The sequence below is a fragment of the Chiloscyllium plagiosum genome, chromosome 21 (genome assembly GCF_004010195.1).
Source record: "Chiloscyllium plagiosum isolate BGI_BamShark_2017 chromosome 21, ASM401019v2, whole genome shotgun sequence".
NCBI classification, from domain to species: domain Eukaryota; kingdom Metazoa; phylum Chordata; class Chondrichthyes; order Orectolobiformes; family Hemiscylliidae; genus Chiloscyllium; species Chiloscyllium plagiosum.
In genome coordinates, this window is record NC_057730.1 from 42,811,512 (window position 1) to 42,830,079 (window position 18,568).

Consider the following 18,568-nt stretch of genomic DNA (forward strand, 5'->3'; position numbering starts at 1 on the left):
GTGGGGGCAAAGGGGGGTCGGGGGTGCTGGAGAATGTCTGGTAGTGAAGAGACAGTCAGACCTGGGAGTGTGTGAGAGGAAGCCATCCTCCTAACGCTGCGGATTCCTCCCTCCCTCCCTCCAGCGTTTTCGGTTGAGGATGAGAACAAGCTGAATGTCTGGGACAGGTGAGGTTGACAGTCCTCTGTTTTGTGGTTATCCAGAAGTTAGACAGGACTGTTTTAATTGTTTATAGGGGTAGGTCTATTCTGCCTATTATAATCTAGATCTTGTTTTAGAGCTAAACAGTATTTACAATGGTATGGGAACCAGATCTTACATTTCCAGAAGGGCACACAACTGAACGATTTCTTCTCTATCAAATCACCAGTGGGATTTTGTCATCAATTAACCACCACCAGTAAATCATCCATGTTTTCCAATTGATTGATGTAGTTGCAAAGCCCATTAAGGGCCATGCAGTCCATGTTGGGGGGAGGGGAGGGGTTGGGGAGTGGAGGTGAGGCAAAAGGGGTTGGTAAATCAAAATGGAGTTGGAAGGGGAGATAGAAAGCCAGTTCTTCTACCCAAAAGTGCGTAATCACACACAAGTAAGCGTCTTCCCACCACCAAAAGCTCCATGACTTTGTTGCTTTTAAACTAATAACCAATAAAACACCCGTGTAGCCATTTGAATATTTACAGGCAATGCCTGTTAAGGGCAATGCAACCCATGAAAGGTTGGTGGGGGCAAGGAGTGGTTCCGGAGAGCAAGAAGGGACTACATCAAATTGGTATTAGATTAGATTACTTACAGTGTGGAAACAGGCCCTTCGGCCCAACAAGTCCACACCAACCCTCCAAAGAGCAACCCACCCAGACCCATTCCCCTACATTTACCCCTTCACCTAACACTATGGGCAATTTAGCATGGCCAATTCACCTAACTTGCACATTTTTGGACTGTGGGAGGAAACCGGAGCACCCGGAGGAAACCCACCCAGACACAGTGAGAATGTGCAAACTCCATGCAGACAGTCGCTTGAGGCAGGAATTGAACCTGGTCTCTGGCGCTGTGAGGCAGCACTGTTGGATTGGGAAATAAAGTACTGAGGAAACCATTTCTTCATTATATGCTGCAAGTAGTCTCAGCAGCGGTTAGTCATACCTGGAAAGGATCCACACTCAATTACTTCAGCATTTGCAACATTAGCCACTTTTAGAAGCAAATACAATGAATGCTGGAGAAACTCAGTAGAACTGAGTTTAATTTAAATAAATGTGAGGTGCTGCATTTTGGAAAGGCAAATCAGAGCAGGATTTAATGGTGAGGTCCTGGGGAGTGTTGCCGAACAAAGAGGCCTTAGAGTGCAGGTTCATAGTTCCTTGAAATTGGAGTCGCAGGTAGACAGGATAGTGAAGAAGGCATTTGGTATGCTTTCCTTTATTGGTCAGAGCATTGAGTATCAGAGTTGGGAGGTCATGTTGTGGCTGTGCAGGACATTGGTTAGGCCACTGTTGGAATATTGCGTGCAATTCTGGTCTCCTTCCTATTGGAAAGACGTTGTGAAACTTGCAAGGGTTCAGAAAAGATTTACAAGGATGTCGCCAGGGTTGTCAGATTTCAGCTATTGAGCTAGACTGAATAGGCTGGGGCTTGCTTTCCCTGGAGCATCGGAGGCTGAGGGATGACCTTATAGAGTTTATAAAATCATGAAGGGCATGGATAGGGTAAATAGACAAAGTCTTTTACCGGGGGTGGGGGGAGTTCAGAAATAGAGGACGTAGATTTTCGGTGAGAGGGGAAAGAATTAAACGGGATCTAACGGGCAACGTTTTCACTTAGACTATGGTGCGTATATGGAATGAGTTGCTAGATGAAGTTGTACAGGCTGGTACAATTCCAACATTTAAAAGGCATTTGGATGGGTATATGGAAAGGTATAGAAGGATATCGGCTAACTACTGGCAAATGGGATATATTAGGTGAGGATATCTAGTCGGCGTGGACAAGCCGGACTGAAGTGTCTGTTTCCGTGCTGTCAATTTCTATGACTCTATAACTGACTGTAATTGTGAAGTGAGAAACAGAGCTAAAGAAGAGTCACATTGGACTAAAAATAATAACTCTGGCACTGTCCTGTGGAAAGAGAAATAGATTTGCAGAGTGTTTCCAGCGTCTGTTGTACTTTGTTTTTATTGATATGTTCAGGTTTGGTTGTTGATGAGATAGTCATTCACTTTGCAGGTACAGTGTTTTACCATTTGGGTTATTTAAACGCATTGGAGTTCCAGGCCCAAGGCCACTGCCATTCATTGGAACATTTCTACATTATAGAAAGGTATGTTTGGTTGTTTTCTTTCTCAATTCTGTCAAGAAATTCAATTTGAACTTTGCCTGTTGTGCTTCCTTTGACCAAGGGCTGACGGAGATTCCTCATACACATTTAAGGGTAAAGGCAAATCTGGAGGTGCTGGCTGACTGTCATCATGCTCTATTTAGTGAACTAGCCACAATCTGGTGGAATTCTCCCACAGGACTGTCTCACTGGATGTCTGTAGAAGTGAGTTTGAACTTGTACTCTGTGATTGGCAGTGCTAGTGCTTCAACATTGGACTGACTGCAGTAGTATAAAATAACTATTTTAACAGCATGGGTAATGAATGCAAGTTTTTAAGATAATCTCAGTTAAAAATGATAAGCAAGAGTGGACACAGTACCAATCCCTGTAGAACACCGATGGTCGCAGGACTGCAGTCTGGGAATGGTTATTACAACAGAACAAAAGAAGCCTCCATGTAGTTCCTTGCCCAACCTCAATGCCTGCTTTCAGCTTCATGTGCATTAGGGCTGGAAAAGGATCAACAACAATAAAGAACTGATTATCTGACTTGGTGATTTAAGGTTGAGGGATAAATATTGCCCAGATAAATACTGCAAGCAGTAATTGTGCATATCTTTGAAATAGTGCTGTGGGGTATTTCACATACACGCGATAAAAGGAAGGTGAGGCCTTGAGTTAACCTGTTGTCAGAGGAATACTGTTCACAAGAAGCTGTCTTCACCCGATCACCTCAAACAGTTGATGGGATGAGGCTGCTGTAGCTCCATGTCCTTCTCTCATTCTCAGTCTGGATGAGCAAGGTTCTGAGGTACATATACCTTGGTCATGGACATGTCCTAGAGGGAGTGAAGACAGAAGTTAGGTATCTCAGATAGTAGTGGGACGAAGGGGGGATGTTGAGGTGAATAGCACAAGGGGCAGTTAAGGGGAAGCTAGAGGAACACACAAAGGATAAAGAGATTAAAAGGGGCCCCAACGGGATAGATGGAGTCTTGTGCGGAGCATAAATTCCCTGAATACAACTACTGCCTCAAATGGCCTGTCTTCATCTATGAAAGTGATTTCAAACTGTCTGCTGTGTTTGGTTCTGTTGAGGTGACATTAAAGTATATTTGCCAAATACCAAAATGGAATGGAATTAAAAAGGTGCATTTAGTGGTGGTTCCAGAAGATTCTTTTGACTAGAACATTTGTAAGAACTCCCAATCTAGGACATTGACTGCAAATATTGGCAGGAATGTGTTTCTGTGGAGTTCAAGAGGAACAGTGCTCTTTATATTGCCCCCAATTTTATATCTTACCTCCTGTCACTTGTTGGTGTTTTTGCACCAACCCTTAGAACTCACCCACCACGCAACCGCACGGACTTGTACATGTAATTTTCCTTCTACCTTCTTTGAGCTTTGTGATCGTTTTTGTTTCCTTCCTGACTAGGGTATGTTTCGATTTGACACGGAATGCTACCAGAAATATGGAAAGATATGGGGGTAAGTGCATTTAATCAACCAGTGACTTATGTGAAGTTTTAGATTTTTATCTTCTTCAGAAATCCATTCTACCTCAGTCATATAGTGCAGTTTAAGTGTATGTGGTAAACCCAGTTTAAGGATCATTCCAGTCTTGACATTGATTCTGTTAATACACTTCACAAAATTTGTGCACTGTTGACATAGACACCTTCAGTTTTGACTCAAAAGGATGTTTTGAAGTTCTTGTGGAGGGTTGTTCAACCTTCATGTACTTTTGTTCATTCTGAGAAATGTCTTCAATGGTGCCTTCACATTAAGCCTGACATTCACTCTGGTTTGATTCAAACACAGGTCGTACACTCTCCATCTGACTCACCATAATAATGAGGTGAAGTTTCAATCTGCTGGAAATTGACCTATTGCTACTATTTCCAGGAAGTCTGGGAATGGGTTGGGCTGAATTCTGTCCACACTTTCTATAGGAGAGGAGCATTTCTGGGGGAATGTCCTTGTCTATCGCAGAAATTCCATTTGCTGAAAACTGGGCAAGCGTCTGGGAAATGTTCCACTTGTCCCTGAAAGTTTATTGATCCCAGAGGTGACCTTTGATAGGCTGAGAATGTTTAAACTCTCACTTCCCTCTGGATGAGAATGGGCAGGTGGATGGTGGTGACTAATTCTCTCGCAGGGTGGTGGTGAGTCACAGGGTGAAAGGCTTTAAGGATTGATTCAACATGCTTTTATTTATGTTTCATGTTTGGCAGGATTTCCTAGACCTGAACTATTCCAATGCTATCCTGCCCATCTCCTATTGCCCCCACTTCATCTCAACCCTCCTCTGCCATTGCTACCTCAAATTCTCCATCCCTGATGTCTACTGTAGGTTGGTGGCAGAGCACTCACAGACTTGACAATTAGGCAAGTTCTCAAACAGCCTTCCTTTCAGCAGGGAAAACTGATTTGCATTATAATCTGCATGGTGTCTGTGAAACCTGCACATCTAGGTTTTCTGTGCCCAACTCCTGCTCACATTAAATATTAAGCCTGGGTTTTCTGTCTGACCCAGTTTTGAGTGAGTCGGGCGGTGGTGAGGATGTGTTGATATGTCTGTTTTAAGACGACAGCAGTGGAGACCTGGCTGTCTAGAGCACCTCAAGTTATTGCAGTGCAAAGAACAAACAAATAGCCAAGAAAATTACAGCACAGGAACAGGCCCTTCGGCCCTCCAAGCATGCACCATTCCAGATCCTCTATCTGACCCTGTTGTCTATTTTCTAAGAATCTGTATCCCTCTGCTCCCTGCCCATTCATGTATCTATCTAGATATATCTTAAATGACCTATCATGCCCGCTTCTACCACCTCCGCTGGCAACACCCAGCACCCTCTGCGTAAAGAACTTTCCACACATATCTTCTTTAAACTTTTCCCCTTTCACCTTGAACTCGTAAGCCAGCCAAGTGTCCCAATCAGACATCAAACTTTACCTGAAGTTCAAATTCATTTTAGAACATTTCTACCTTTTTCCCTTTAGGATTTATGATGGGCGGTTACCCATTCTCTCAATCTTGGATCTTGACCTCATTAAAACCATCTTTGTAAAAGAATGCTACACTTTGTTCACCAATAGGCGGGTATGTATTGGACTGCACTGAAGGTTATTTGCTTTTTTATTAGTTCTTCTCACAACTGGAAAAAGCCCTTGTTTTCTTTACCTGAATGTTACAATTGCTTCAGTGGTTCATCTGAAATGTAATTTGATTCCCATGTTTTCTCTACCTGATATTGTGTACAGTTCTGGTCACCGCATTATAAGAAGGATGTAGAAGCTTTGGAAAGAGTGCAGAGGAGATTTACTAGGATGTTGCCTGGTATGGAAGGAATGTCTTACAAGGAAAGGCTGAGGGCCTTTAGGCTGTTCTCATTAGAGAGAAGAAGGTTGAGAGGTGACTTAATAGAGACATACAAGATAATCAGAAGGTTAGATAGGGTGGACAGGGAGAGCCTTTTTCCAAGTATGGGAATGGCAAATATGAGGGGACACGACTTTAAAGTGAGGGGAGGTAGGTATAAGACAAATGTCAGAGGTAGTTTCTTTACTCAGAGAATAGTAAGGGTATGGAATGCTTTGCCTGCAACGGTAGTAGATTCGCCAAGTTTAAGTACATTTAAATCGTCACTGGACAGTCATATGGACGTACATGGAATAGTGTAGGTGGGATGGGCTTCAGATTAGTATGACAGGGTGGCGCAACATCGAGGGCCGAAGGGCCTGTACTGCACTGTAATGTTCTATGTTCTACGATAAAAGGTATACCTTTCCAAGCTTTATCTATCTTGTTGTTTGGAACTTGCAATCCTCACCTCAGAGTCTGTAATTATTTTGAATTCTGAGAGGATTTCTGCATCCTGGTTGATGTCATGCAGCAGAAGGAATCAGTCATAGAGTTGTCCAGCATGAAAACAGACCCTTTGGTCTAGCCCATCCATGTTAACCAGTTAAGCTAAATTAATCTAGTCCCATATGCCAACATTTGGCCCATATTCCTCTAAACTCTTCCTATTCATATATACGTCCAGATGCTGTTTAAATATTGTAATTGTAGCAGCTTCCACCACTTCATCTGACAGCTTATTCCATACACGCACCACCCTCTGCATGAAAAAGTTACCCCTCAGGTTATTTTTTAAATCTTTCCCCTCTCACCTGTTATGACACAGTGTAAACCCCTCTGCTAATTTAAACCAGACACACAGAGAAGCTCACCTCGTGCTGCAATCTGTTAAATTTCAAGTGGCAAAGAACTACCCCAAATATCACTATTTAAAAGAAAATTTAACAACATTATTCTTTAAGACCAAAAAACAACATTAGACAACAACTATATACAACTTTTTTCCCTTAAACCCATCTTTTACCTTCCACTTTACAATATTGGTCCGATTAAAAAATAAACCTATTAAGATTTTCAAAACAACTCACATTTTAAAACCAGCCAGCTGTGTAGACTTGCCTCTGTAGATTTTCCTGGGTTGTCTTTTCTTCGGTCTTCTGCTGTACAACTCTCTTATGGAAAGGTACCTTTCAGAGAGCTATTCTGCTAGCAGTTGGTTGGTGCTTGGCAGCTCTTTGCCATTCTGGCCAACTGTTCAAAATACCCAATTTTATATACCCCAAAACGTCCGACTGTCTCATTGCTTTGATGTCATCAAAGCATTACAATTCAGATTTGATTAGATTTTGGTATCTTCGGGCCTAATTTAAACACATTGGCCAAGTTCGTACTTGCTGTGTACCATGGCAACATAGCTCCAGCTATTTGTTTCCCAACCAGATGTTACATTTTTAATTTGTTCAGAACACTCTGTGCTTTCAGTCAGTCCTTGCCAGCTTTCACTCTCTTAATGGTACAGTGCACACCTACACGTTCATAACACCTTAAGAAAAAAAAATGAACCATCATAATGAAAGGATGGCTTCATTTTTTTTCTCTATTCTTTAACCACATTAGCGTGACATAAATATGACTTTAATCTAAGTTCATATTAACTTCTTCCCATATATATTACATTGAATGGATACCAATTTCTACTATACTTTATCAATTAAATCCGTGATAATGCATCTGTGATTATATTGTTATGACCTGCAACATGTACGATTTGTAAATTAAAAGTCTGTAACATCAGACTCCAATGAAATAGAATCCTATTCTTGTTTTTAAAGCATTCCAAGAATTTAAGAGGATTGTGATCTGTGTCCACATCCGTCTCCGACACATTGTTCATGCCATACACATTAAAATGTTGTAAGGCCAGCACCAAACTCACTAGTTCTTTTCAGTCATGGAGTATTCTCCATGGTGGATGCTGAGTTTCTTTGAAAAGTTACCAACTGGCAGTTCAATCCCATTATCATCTTCCTGTAGCAGTACAGCTCCAACTCCTATGTCACAAGCATCGACAGCAACCTTGATGGGTTTTGAAACGTTTGTTGTAGCGAAAACTGGTATAGTGGTTAATGTTGCTTTTTAAATGATCAAATGCTTCCTGGCATTGTTCTGTCCACTGAAACTTTGTGTTGTTCTTCAGCAAATCTGTTAACGGTGCCATTACACTGTTGAAGTTTGGAACAAACTTCTCATAGAGTCTGCTTCGTCCCAAAAATTGAAGCCCGTCTTCGAGGTTCGTCGTGGAGATTTCTCGATGGCTTTCGTCTTTGCGTTCCGTGGGGTCAACCTTCCATGACCAATGCTATGTCCCAAGAACTACACCTCAGCTTTCACGAATTCAGTTTTGTTTAAGTTTATTGCCAACTGTACCATGTGATCTTTGTAGGACTTACTAAGGATCACCATATCATCCAAATAGACTGCACAGTTTGTTAACTCAGCCACAACTCTGTTCATGAGTCTTTGGAATGTGGTGGGTGCGTTCTTCATTCCAAAGGGCATCACTTTGAATGAATATAGCCCATTTAGGTTAGAAACGCAGAAATTTCTTCAGCTGTCTCTGATAATGTGTGGTTATTGGCAGGTACCTTTAAGTCCAACATGGTGATGTAACTGGCTTCTCCAACTTTTTCTGTACAGTCCTCCAATCTCGGTACTGGATACGAGTCCGATTTTGTAGCGGCACTGACCTTCCAATAATCCACACAAAATCGTTGAGTCCTGTCGGGTTTGGGAACTAAGATGATCGGTGAACTCCACTCACTGTGGCTCAGTTTGACGATATCCTTGTTGAGCATGACCTCCTTCTGGATCTGTCTGGCTTTGAAAGGATTAAGCTGATAGGGGTGTTGTTTTATCAGAACAGTATTCCCTACATCTACTTCATGTACAAAAGCATTAGTCCTCCCATCTTATTCTTACGTATGTCCTCATATGGCAGTAACAAATCTTTCAACTATGTTCTTTGCTCTTGAGACAGATAGTTTACTTCCAGCTCAGCACTGTCCCCATGACTTGTCCTACCTGCCTATCTTCTTTTCCACCTATCCACTCCACCCTCCTCCCTGACCTATCACCTTCATCCCCTCCCCCACTCACCTATTGTACTCTATGCTATTTTCTCCCCACCCCCACCCTCCTATAGCTTATCTCTCCACACTTCAGGCTCTCTGCCTTTATTCCTGATGAAGAACTTTTGCCCGAAACGTCGATTTTACTGTTCCTCGGATGATGCCTGAACTGCTGTGCTCTTCCAGCACCACTAATCCAGAATCTGGTTTCCAGCATCTGCAGTCATTGCTTTTACCTAGTTTACTAATCTATCCCAGTCCTCAAGGACGACTTCAGTTTTTAACATATTTTGAGGCACATCAAAATTCACAACATCTGGATTTGATTCCTCACTTTGCGGGGCAGTAACTAACACCTGTTTCGACCAGTTTCAACATGTTGACATGACATACGCAATACAGGCTTTTTTTAAATCTAGCATCTTTACCAGATAGTTCACCTGACTCAACCTTTTCTCAGCTTGATAGGGACTACTAAACTTGGCTTTGAAGGGATCTCCTAACAGTATTAACACGTCATCCCCACTGGAAAACGTCTGAGTCTCAGAGTTTTTATCTGCCACCTGCTTCATTCTGGACTGTGCCCTCTTTAGGTGCTGTTTACCTAACTCACCTACTTGATTTAATCTCTACCTCACCTCTGATACATAATCTAAGTGTGAGATCCCCAACTTTGTTCATGTCAATTTCTCTTTGATTGATTTCAATGAGCCTCTCACTTCAAGTCTGAATATTAACTCGAAGGGAGTAAACTGAGTAGATTCATTTGAGGCATCTCTAATGGCAAACGATGCGAATGGGATACCTTTATCCCAATCATTCAGGTAATCCTGACAGCATGCTCTCAACATGGTCTTCAAGGTCTGATGCCACCTTTCTAAAGCTCCCTGGGATTCAGCATGATACACACTGGATTTAAAGTGCTGGATACCTGAACTATCTATGACCTCCTTAAAAAGCCGACCAGTAAAATTAGACGTTTAGTCCGACTAAACACTCTGGGTAGCCCATACCACATGAAGAAAGCTACTAACTCCTCCACCACCCTTTTTAACTTAATACTCCGTAATGGAATTGTCTCCAGAAATCTGGTAGACACATCCATTATGGTTAACAAGTACTGGTTCCCACTTATAGTTCTCAGAAAGCGACCTACATAATCAATTATAACCTGCGTGAAAGGTTCTTCGAATGTGGGAATTGGCAACAAAGGTACTGGTTTTACTACCATCTGTGGCTTACCTGCTATTTGGCATGTATGACACGTACAACAAAAGTTAACCACATCCTTGTGCATTCCAGGGCAATAAAAATGTTTTTGTACCTTCGCCTGAGTCTTTCATACACCTAGGTGACCTCCTGCAGGTAGTTCATGTGCTACTTGTAACACCTCCTGTCTGTATGCTATCGGCAACACAATCTAGTGCACTTCAGCCCATTTCTCCTCTGTGCTAACCTGCCATTGTTTCCATTTCCATCTGAGGATTCTATCTTTCAGATAATAGCCGTCAGGAATATTCTCTGCCTCCTTTTCGGAGTATGCATCCACATTATTATCTTTTATCGTCTTGTCTTTTTGTTACAAGTCCATTAGGAGTAAACACTTCTGTCTGACCCTCTGCCTGTTCAGGTTTATCCTGCACCATTACATCAAAGAGGGTGTCTGTGTTAACTGAACCTCAACTCCTTCATCATTCTCTTTAGTTTTTGCTTCATGCTGTGGCTTAAGATAGTGGGATCTTGTTACTTCTGGGAAAATACCAGGATATATTTCTTTTAACTCCTCAGTTTCTTGAAGTTCCTTGGGCTTTTCCACAACAAGGGGTATCACTCCCACCTTGGACCCTGCTAAATCATTCCCAGGAACAAACTGGATTCCTGGAACTGACACTCTGTCAATCAAACCCACTGTTACTTCCCCAGCCTTGAGTTGGCACTCCAACCTGATCTTACATAGGGGAATACTAAATTTCTGTCCATCTATCCCACAAATTCCATACTCTCTGGTAACAGATTAGAAAGAGTGTACATTCGCTCATCTCTTACTATTAGAGACTGGTTAGATCCTGTATCGCTCAAAATTATAAGTTTTGCCCTTCTCCCCATGTTCTTTCTGAGTAAACTTTACCCATAGAGGCAAATTCTTTATAGAGATCAGGCACTAACTCCATACCCAGCCCTTGCCGAGGCATGCACTCTCTTGCAGCTCCTTGCTTTTCTTGGGGTTCCCTTTACTACTTTCACTAATGCCACTGGCTTAGCTTCTTTTACCACATGTTTTCCCACAATGCCCTTCTTTAATGACCAGCACTGTGACTTTGTGTCCCACTTTACCACAGTGGAAACACCTGAGGCCTTTCACCTCCTTTCCACCACCTTGGGCTTCTTTCTAACCTGTGGTAAACACTTACCAGTGCTCTCTACCCTTGGTTTCATAGTGTAGGATCTCCCCTTCTCCCAACTTCTATCTCTCACAGGACGAAATTCTGGCCGGAAGCTTGTCTTATGCACCAACATTTATTCATCTGCTAACTCTGCTGGACTTCCCACTTCCTGAAATTTCTGTTCATTCATGCTAATTCTTACCATTGCTGGAAGTGTGTTTTTAAACTCCTCCAGCAGAATAATCTCTCTCAGAGCCTCATAGGTCTTATCTATTTTTAAGACCTGCACCCGTCTATCAAAATGACTATGTTTAATTCTTTTGAACTCAACATAAGTTTGACCTGGTTCCTTCTTTATGTTTCTGAACCACTGTCTATACGCTTCTGGTACCAATTCATAAGCACTTAAAATAGCCAGTTTGACCCGTCCATAATCTCTTCACCCCTCATCTGACAGCGTGGCAAGTACCTCACTAGCTCTGAACTAGCATTACCCATAAATCCTCGGGCTACCCCAACTGCCCAGCCAATTTTTCAAATGAAGTAAAGAAGGCTTCAACATCTTTCTCGTCAAAATGTGGCAGAGTTTTGACATATTTGTATATATCACTACCTTCTCTTTCAACCTCCATCCTGTTAACTTGACTTTGCTGATGAAGCTGCAACTTCACACTTCTCTCTTTTTGCTCACCTAAGAACCTTCTCTCTCTTTTTCCTCTCCCTCTCTCTCCCTCTCTCCCTTGGTACTCTTACTCTTTCTCTCTCCCTTTCTCTTTCTCGTTCCCTTTCTTCTCTCCTTGCTCAGCTAAGAACCTTCTCTCTCCTTTTCCTCTCCCTCTCTCTCCCTCTCTCCCTTGCTACTCTCTTACTCTTTCTCTTTCCCTTCTCTCCTTGCTCAGCTAAGAACCTTCTCTCTCTTTTTCCTCTCCCTCTCTCCCTTGCTACTCTCTTACTCTTTCTATCTCCCTTTCTCTTTCCTCTATCTCTCTCTGTTTGTTTATCTTCTAATTCCATTTTCCTCAATTGTAATTTACGTTTTTCTAACTCTGCATTTGTATGTTTCTCTGACGTTCCTAAATGTTTGAGTGATTCCCTTACAATTTCGGCTTTACTTTTGTCCTTGGTTAACTCACTTAGGGATGGGCAATAAATGTTGCCTAGCCAGTGGCACCCTCATCACCACATGAATGAAGAAAGAAAGAAAAATCCTGAGAGTGGATATGGAAAAGATGTATCCACTCGTAGGAATGACTAGGATCCAAGGGCATGGCCTCAGAATGTAGGAGCGTCCCTTTAGAACTCAGATGAGGAGGAATTTCTTCAGCTAGGGGGTGGTGAATCTGTGTAACTCTTACCATAGAGGGCTCTGAAGGTCAAGTCATTCTGTGTGTTTAAGATAGAGACAGGTTCTTGATTGATAATGGGAATCAAGGATTATGGGGAGAAGGCAGGAGGATGAGGTTGAGAAACACATCAGCTGTGATCAAATGGCAGAGCGGACTCAGTGGATCAAATGGCTTAATTCTTTAATTCTGCTCCAGTACCTTAAGGTCTTATGATCTAACATATGAAACATTAACCCAATTTGGCAGGATTACATAGTTTGTTATGTGCCCCTCATTTCTTTGAAACTCAATATTTTCAACACAGAAGGAAAGAAGCCATTCAGTTCATTGCATCTGTACCTGCCAAAAAGTAACAAATTATCCAACTTAACTGGCATTCCAGCTCTTGTGGGTATGGGTACAGTGGGATGGCATTCTCCCAGTGGCTACCTTCCCTGGCAATGGGACATGAAGTTTGCTCCATTGGACGGTCTGTCTTTTTCCCATCAGCCACCTCCCGTGATTAGAATTAGAATGTGAAGCGGTAGATACGTGTGATGTTTCAGTGGAAAAGCTTTACAGTGGTAACACCTGGCCCTCCGTCAAACAGGGAGACATCACAGCCACGACGTTTCTGCACTGCCTTTAACATGAGAATTGTCGAGAACACTAATTACATTTGCATTTAAATTTAATTTGTATGTTACATTAAGTCGGTTTCACTTAATTCACATGCGCATCTCCATTATTTATTGAAAATAGCTTAATGAGAGAGCAAGATATACTGGCACACATCTTGGTTGGCACGTGGATGATAACAGGGGAGTAGGGAAAAAAACAACACTTTTGCTTTGTTTTTTATTAAATACAGAGGCACCGCAATTATCCGGAAATCAATTATCCGAAGGAGATCTTGAGGTCCCAATAGAAACATTACATCAAAGATGTGTTTCCAACACTGATCACATCTTTTGTTTACAATGATTAAACAGGCACCGTCTCCAAATGACTGACCTCCCGTCCTCTCTCTCTCCCCAGACGTTCCCTGGAGTTCTACAGAGGGGAGTACCCTAAACACCCCTTTCCTAGATAATCTCTGCAACATTGTCCTGTACAGGGCAGAGTGGGAACTTGTCAAAAAGGTGTATGTGTGTGTGTGTATCGCTCCCACAAAGGCAGCAACAGTCTTGTTGGTGTACAGTCTGGCTGCCCCAGAGAGAGGGCGGCAGGCGGGGGCAATGTTGGACAGGGTTGGGGGGCAGGAGGTGGGGGGAGGGGCGATGTTGGACGGGTTGGGGGGCGGGCGGGGGCTCGTGTGCAGTGTGCTGCTGCCTCATCTCCTGATCGGGGAGGAGACTTAAAAAGCTCTGAGCCCCAGAGGAAAGGCATTTAATCGATTAACCAAATAATCAATTATCCAAACAAAATAGTGCCTGCCCATCTCGTTCAGATAATCAAGGTTCCTCTGTATTCATGTTAGTGCCCAATGTTATACTCACGAGGGGATGTGGCTGAAAATGCAGGCTCGTCTTGTGTGCATGGTAAGAAAGTTTATCTAACAGAGCTTTTCGATTAATATAAGGCCCATTTTTGGTTTTGAAACTGGTGATATCCCCAGTGGGTTACATCCCAAGAATCCACCCCAAATTGTACCTCAGACTTCAGAGGAATAATTCTCATCTGTTGCCAGAAAGTTTTCCAAAGGCCAAAAGACCAGTATCTCCAGCAGTGACTCTTGGATGGTTTGGGAAGTGGTCTGGCAGGGTTAATGTGAAAATCTCTTGAACCTGACATGTCATCTTAATTTCTTTTATAGGACTTTGGTCTGAATGGACCATTGACTGAGTCCATCCTGGTGATCGAAGATGACCATTGGAAGAGAATCCGAAGTGTGCTTTCACCAACTTTCACCAGCGGGAGACTGAAAGAGGTAATGAACCTCCATCCCATTCTCCAATAAATGAATGGCTTGTCTCTGTCTGTACTTGTACTTGACATGCAAGATGAGCTACATAGAAATTATATGCAAAATTGCACAATAATAAAAATTGGATATTTTTAAATGTTAGCTGTAGCTGATACTCTTTGAGGACCTATAATACAAGTGAAAATGCAAAGTAATTGAAATACATTTTATTAATATCCACAAGGTCCCAGGCTCCATCCAACCTTTGTCAGATGTAATGTAATGTTGGAAAATGTCGTTGCCCATTTTGGTATGAAGAATAGAAAAACATTATTTAATTGGAGAGAAACTGTGGTAAGGAGGGATCTGGGTGTCTTGTACATGAATCAACTTTGACATCCACACCTTGTTTGCCCTATTTCTTTTTCCTTCCCAGATGTGTCCAATCATCAGTCACTATGCAGAAAATCTTGTAAAGAATGCAAAAAAGAAAGCAAAGCTGAATGAATCTGCTGACATGAAAGAGTGAGTAACCTGTCTATAAGATTGGGCTTTGGCCCGAAACGTCGATTTTCCTGCTCCTTGGATGCTGCCTGACCTGATGTGCTTTTCCAGCACCACTCTAATCTAGATTCTGATCTCCAGCATGTGCAGCCCTCACTTTTGCCTGTAAGATTACACATCCTGTACCACAAACCCTTCCCAGCCCAAGGACTTTCTGATTCTAACTGGTTTCCAAATGGAATTTCTGTGATATTCGCTAATTGTTCAGCCTGTCATGTTCATGCTGATACTGTACAAGAGCACTTCAGTCTCATTTCGCATTAGCCTTGTACAGTTCTTGCTCAGATATTCATCCAATTTCCTCTTTCAAACCACAATCAAATCTTCCTTCCCCACCCTCTTTGGCAGTGCATTCCAGATCCTAATCATTCACTGCATGAAGAAAGAATTTCCCATTCACTTTAAACCAGTGTCCTCTGTATCCTGACTCTTCACTAACACAAAGTTTCTCCCTATCTGCTCAAGTAGATGAATTCCCACCATCTCTCTGAATTGTTTCTAAATTAATTGTTGTGATGGTTGCAATGAATTATTCTTCCCCACTACAGTCAGATCCTATGCCATGCACAGATGTAGACAATAGTTGTAAAATGCCAATAAGAGGAAGGTGGAGTCAAAGTGGTCATGTCAGTGGGTAAGTCATACAGAACCCCAGATAAACCTGTGTTTGAATCCCACCACAGCAAGCAGTGAGATTTGAATTCAATAAAATCTGAAATAAAAAAGCTGGTCTAATGCAACTCTCAATTATTGTAAAAACCCACTGGTTCAGTAATGTGCTTTGGAGAGAGATCTGCCATCCTTATGAGGTCTAGACTACATGTGACTCCAGACACACACACATCTGGTTGATTCTTCAAAGCCCTCTAGGCAATTGGGGATGAGCAATAAATGCTAGGCTCACCAATTATGCTTCATTCCATGAAGAAATTAAATTTAAAAATTGCACTTCAGGGTGCTGATTTTTTAAAATTTAAATCCTATCAAGAGCTGGCACAGACAGGATAAGCCAAATTGCTTCCTTCTGAGCTGGGACAATTCTGTGAAAAGAACAAGCCAGAGAACAGGGTGTTGGATTATCTCTCCTCCTTCAAGAGGCAGGAGGTGACTTCTCCCTTTTTGAGTTTTGTTGCAGTCCTTGCAGAGAGCCCCTAATAGTGGATGGCTGTTTCCCTCTGTATTTAATTTCAGTCCAGATAATGTCAACGTACAAAAGGTAGAGAAGCTGTGAAATTGGACTCCTCAGTGCCTGAATGCATAAAAAGATGTGGAGCACCTTGCTAGCCCCCACCTGTGTGCTACCCAATCCTGCTCAGTGTGCAGGAAATGCATACGTTAGCACTGATACATGGAGCTGCCGTGTGTACCATTTACAAGATGCACTGCAGAAATTCATCAAGACTCCTGAGACAACAGCTTCCAAACCCACAACTGTTACCATTTAGAAGAACAAGAATAGCAAATACATGGGTACATCACAACCTAAAATATTCCGGTCCGTGCCACCCATTGTCCTGATTTGGAAATATTGCCGTTCCTTCACTGTCAGTGGAAGTCCCTGCCTAACTTTGTTGTGGGTTTACTTACTGCATAGGCATCCCAGTGGTTCAAGGAGGCAGCACACCACCAACTTCTCTCAGGGGGGACCGAGGGGTGGACAATAAATGCCAGATCAGCCAGTAATACCAACATCACATGAATAGTTTTTTTTTTCCAAAACTAAGCCTCTTTCAATATGGATGATGATGGCACTGCCAATGTCATTAAGCATCAGTGTGGCTAGATTCTGGCCATTCTCATCTGAAGGCATGTCCAACATCTCCCATTACACTGACCATAGATTCATCTGGAAGGTGACAGAGGCCCTCTATCTTAAGCAAGGGGATTGCATTGTGTTCACTTCAAGGAAGAAACAGAATGGATTGGCACCTGGATTTGCCATGTCAGCTCGATTCTTAATGGTTCAGAAAGCTATCGGCTGCAATTGGCTATGAAGCTGTGTCAGTCCTCTCTGAGAATTGTGAGGGTTATAGAGTCATAGAGATGTACAGCATGGAAACAGACCCTTTGGTCCAACCCGTCCATGCCGACCAGATATCCCAACCCAATCTAGTCCTACCTGCCAGCACCCGGCCCATATCCCTCCAAACCCTTCCTATTCATATACCCATCCAAATGCCTCTTAAATGTTGCAATTGTATCAGCCTCCAGCACATCCTCTGGCAGCTCATTCCATACACGTACCACCCTCTCACCCTAAACCTATGCCCTCTAGTTCTGGACTCCCCGACGCCTGGGAAAAAACTTTGCCTATTTATCCTATCCATGCCCCTCATAATTTTGTAAACTCTATAAGGTCACCCCTCAGCCTCCGATGCTCCAGGGAAAACAGCCCCAGCCTGTTCAGCCTCTCTCTGTAGCTCAGATCTTCCAACCCTGGCAACATCCTTGTAAATCTTTTCTGAACCCTTTCAAGTTTCACAACATCTTTCCGATAGGAAGGAGACCAGAATTGCAACAGTGGCCTAACCAACGCCCTGTACAGCCGCAACATGACCTCCCAGCTCCTGTACTCAATACTCTGCCCAATACCAAACGCCTTCTTCGCTATCCTATCTACCTGCGACTCCACTTTCAAGGAGCTATAAACCTGCACTCCAAGGTCTCTTTGTTCAGCAACACTCCCTAGGACCTTACCATTAAGTGTATAAGTCCAGCTAGGATTTGCTTTCCCAAAATGCAGCACCTCGCATTTATCTGAATTAAACTGCATCTGCCACTTCTCAGCCCATTGGCCCATCTGGTCCAGATCCTGTTGTAATGTGAGGTAACCCTCTTTGCTGTCCGCTAGACCTCCAATTTTGGTGTCATCTGTAAACCTACTAACTGTACCTCTTTTGGTCACATCCAAATCATTTACGTAAATGACAAAAAGTAAAGAGCCCATCACCGATTTTTGTGGCACTCCACTGGTCACAGGCCTCCAGTCTGAAAAACAACCCTCCACCACCACACTCTGTCTTCTATCTTTGAGCCAGTTTTGTATCCACATGGCTAGTTCTCCCCGTATTCCATGCGATCTAAGCTTGCTAATCAGTCTCCCATGGGGAACCTTGTCGAACGCCTTACTGAAGTCCATATAGCTCACATCTACTGCTCTGCCCTAATCAATCTTCTTTGTTACTTCTTCGAAAAACCTAATCAAGTTTGTGAGACATGATTTCCCACACACAAAACCATGTTGACTATCCCGAATCAGTCCTTGCCTTTCCAAATACATGTACATCCTGTCCCTCAGGATTCCCTCCAACAGCTTGCCCACCACCGAGGTCAGGCTCACTGGTCTATAGTTCCCTGGCTTGTCTTTACCATCCTTCTTAAACAGTGGCACCACGTTTGCCAACCTCCAGTCTTCCGGCACCTCACTTGTGACTATTGATGATACAAATATCTCAGCAAGAAGCCCAGCAATCACTTCTCTAGCTTCCCACAGAGTTCTCGGGTACACCTGATCAGGTCCTGAGGATTTATCCACTTTTAACCGTTTCAAGACATCCAGCACTTCCTCCTCTGT

The 18,568-nt window shown here is 42.8% G+C and overlaps 1 protein-coding gene across 1 annotated transcript in view; it reads left to right on the forward strand.

Moving 5' to 3' along the window:
- The window catches only part of LOC122560449 (cytochrome P450 3A21-like), a 57,113-nt gene that overhangs the window by 8,823 nt on the left and 29,722 nt on the right, over positions 1–18,568 (forward strand). Inside the window, exons 2-6 of the mRNA XM_043711082.1 lie at positions 2,228–2,321; positions 3,759–3,811; positions 5,327–5,426; positions 14,341–14,454; positions 14,867–14,955. Of these exons, the coding sequence (XP_043567017.1) occupies positions 2,228–2,321; positions 3,759–3,811; positions 5,327–5,426; positions 14,341–14,454; positions 14,867–14,955 (450 nt within the window). The remainder of the gene's footprint in view (positions 1–2,227; positions 2,322–3,758; positions 3,812–5,326; positions 5,427–14,340; positions 14,455–14,866; positions 14,956–18,568) is intronic.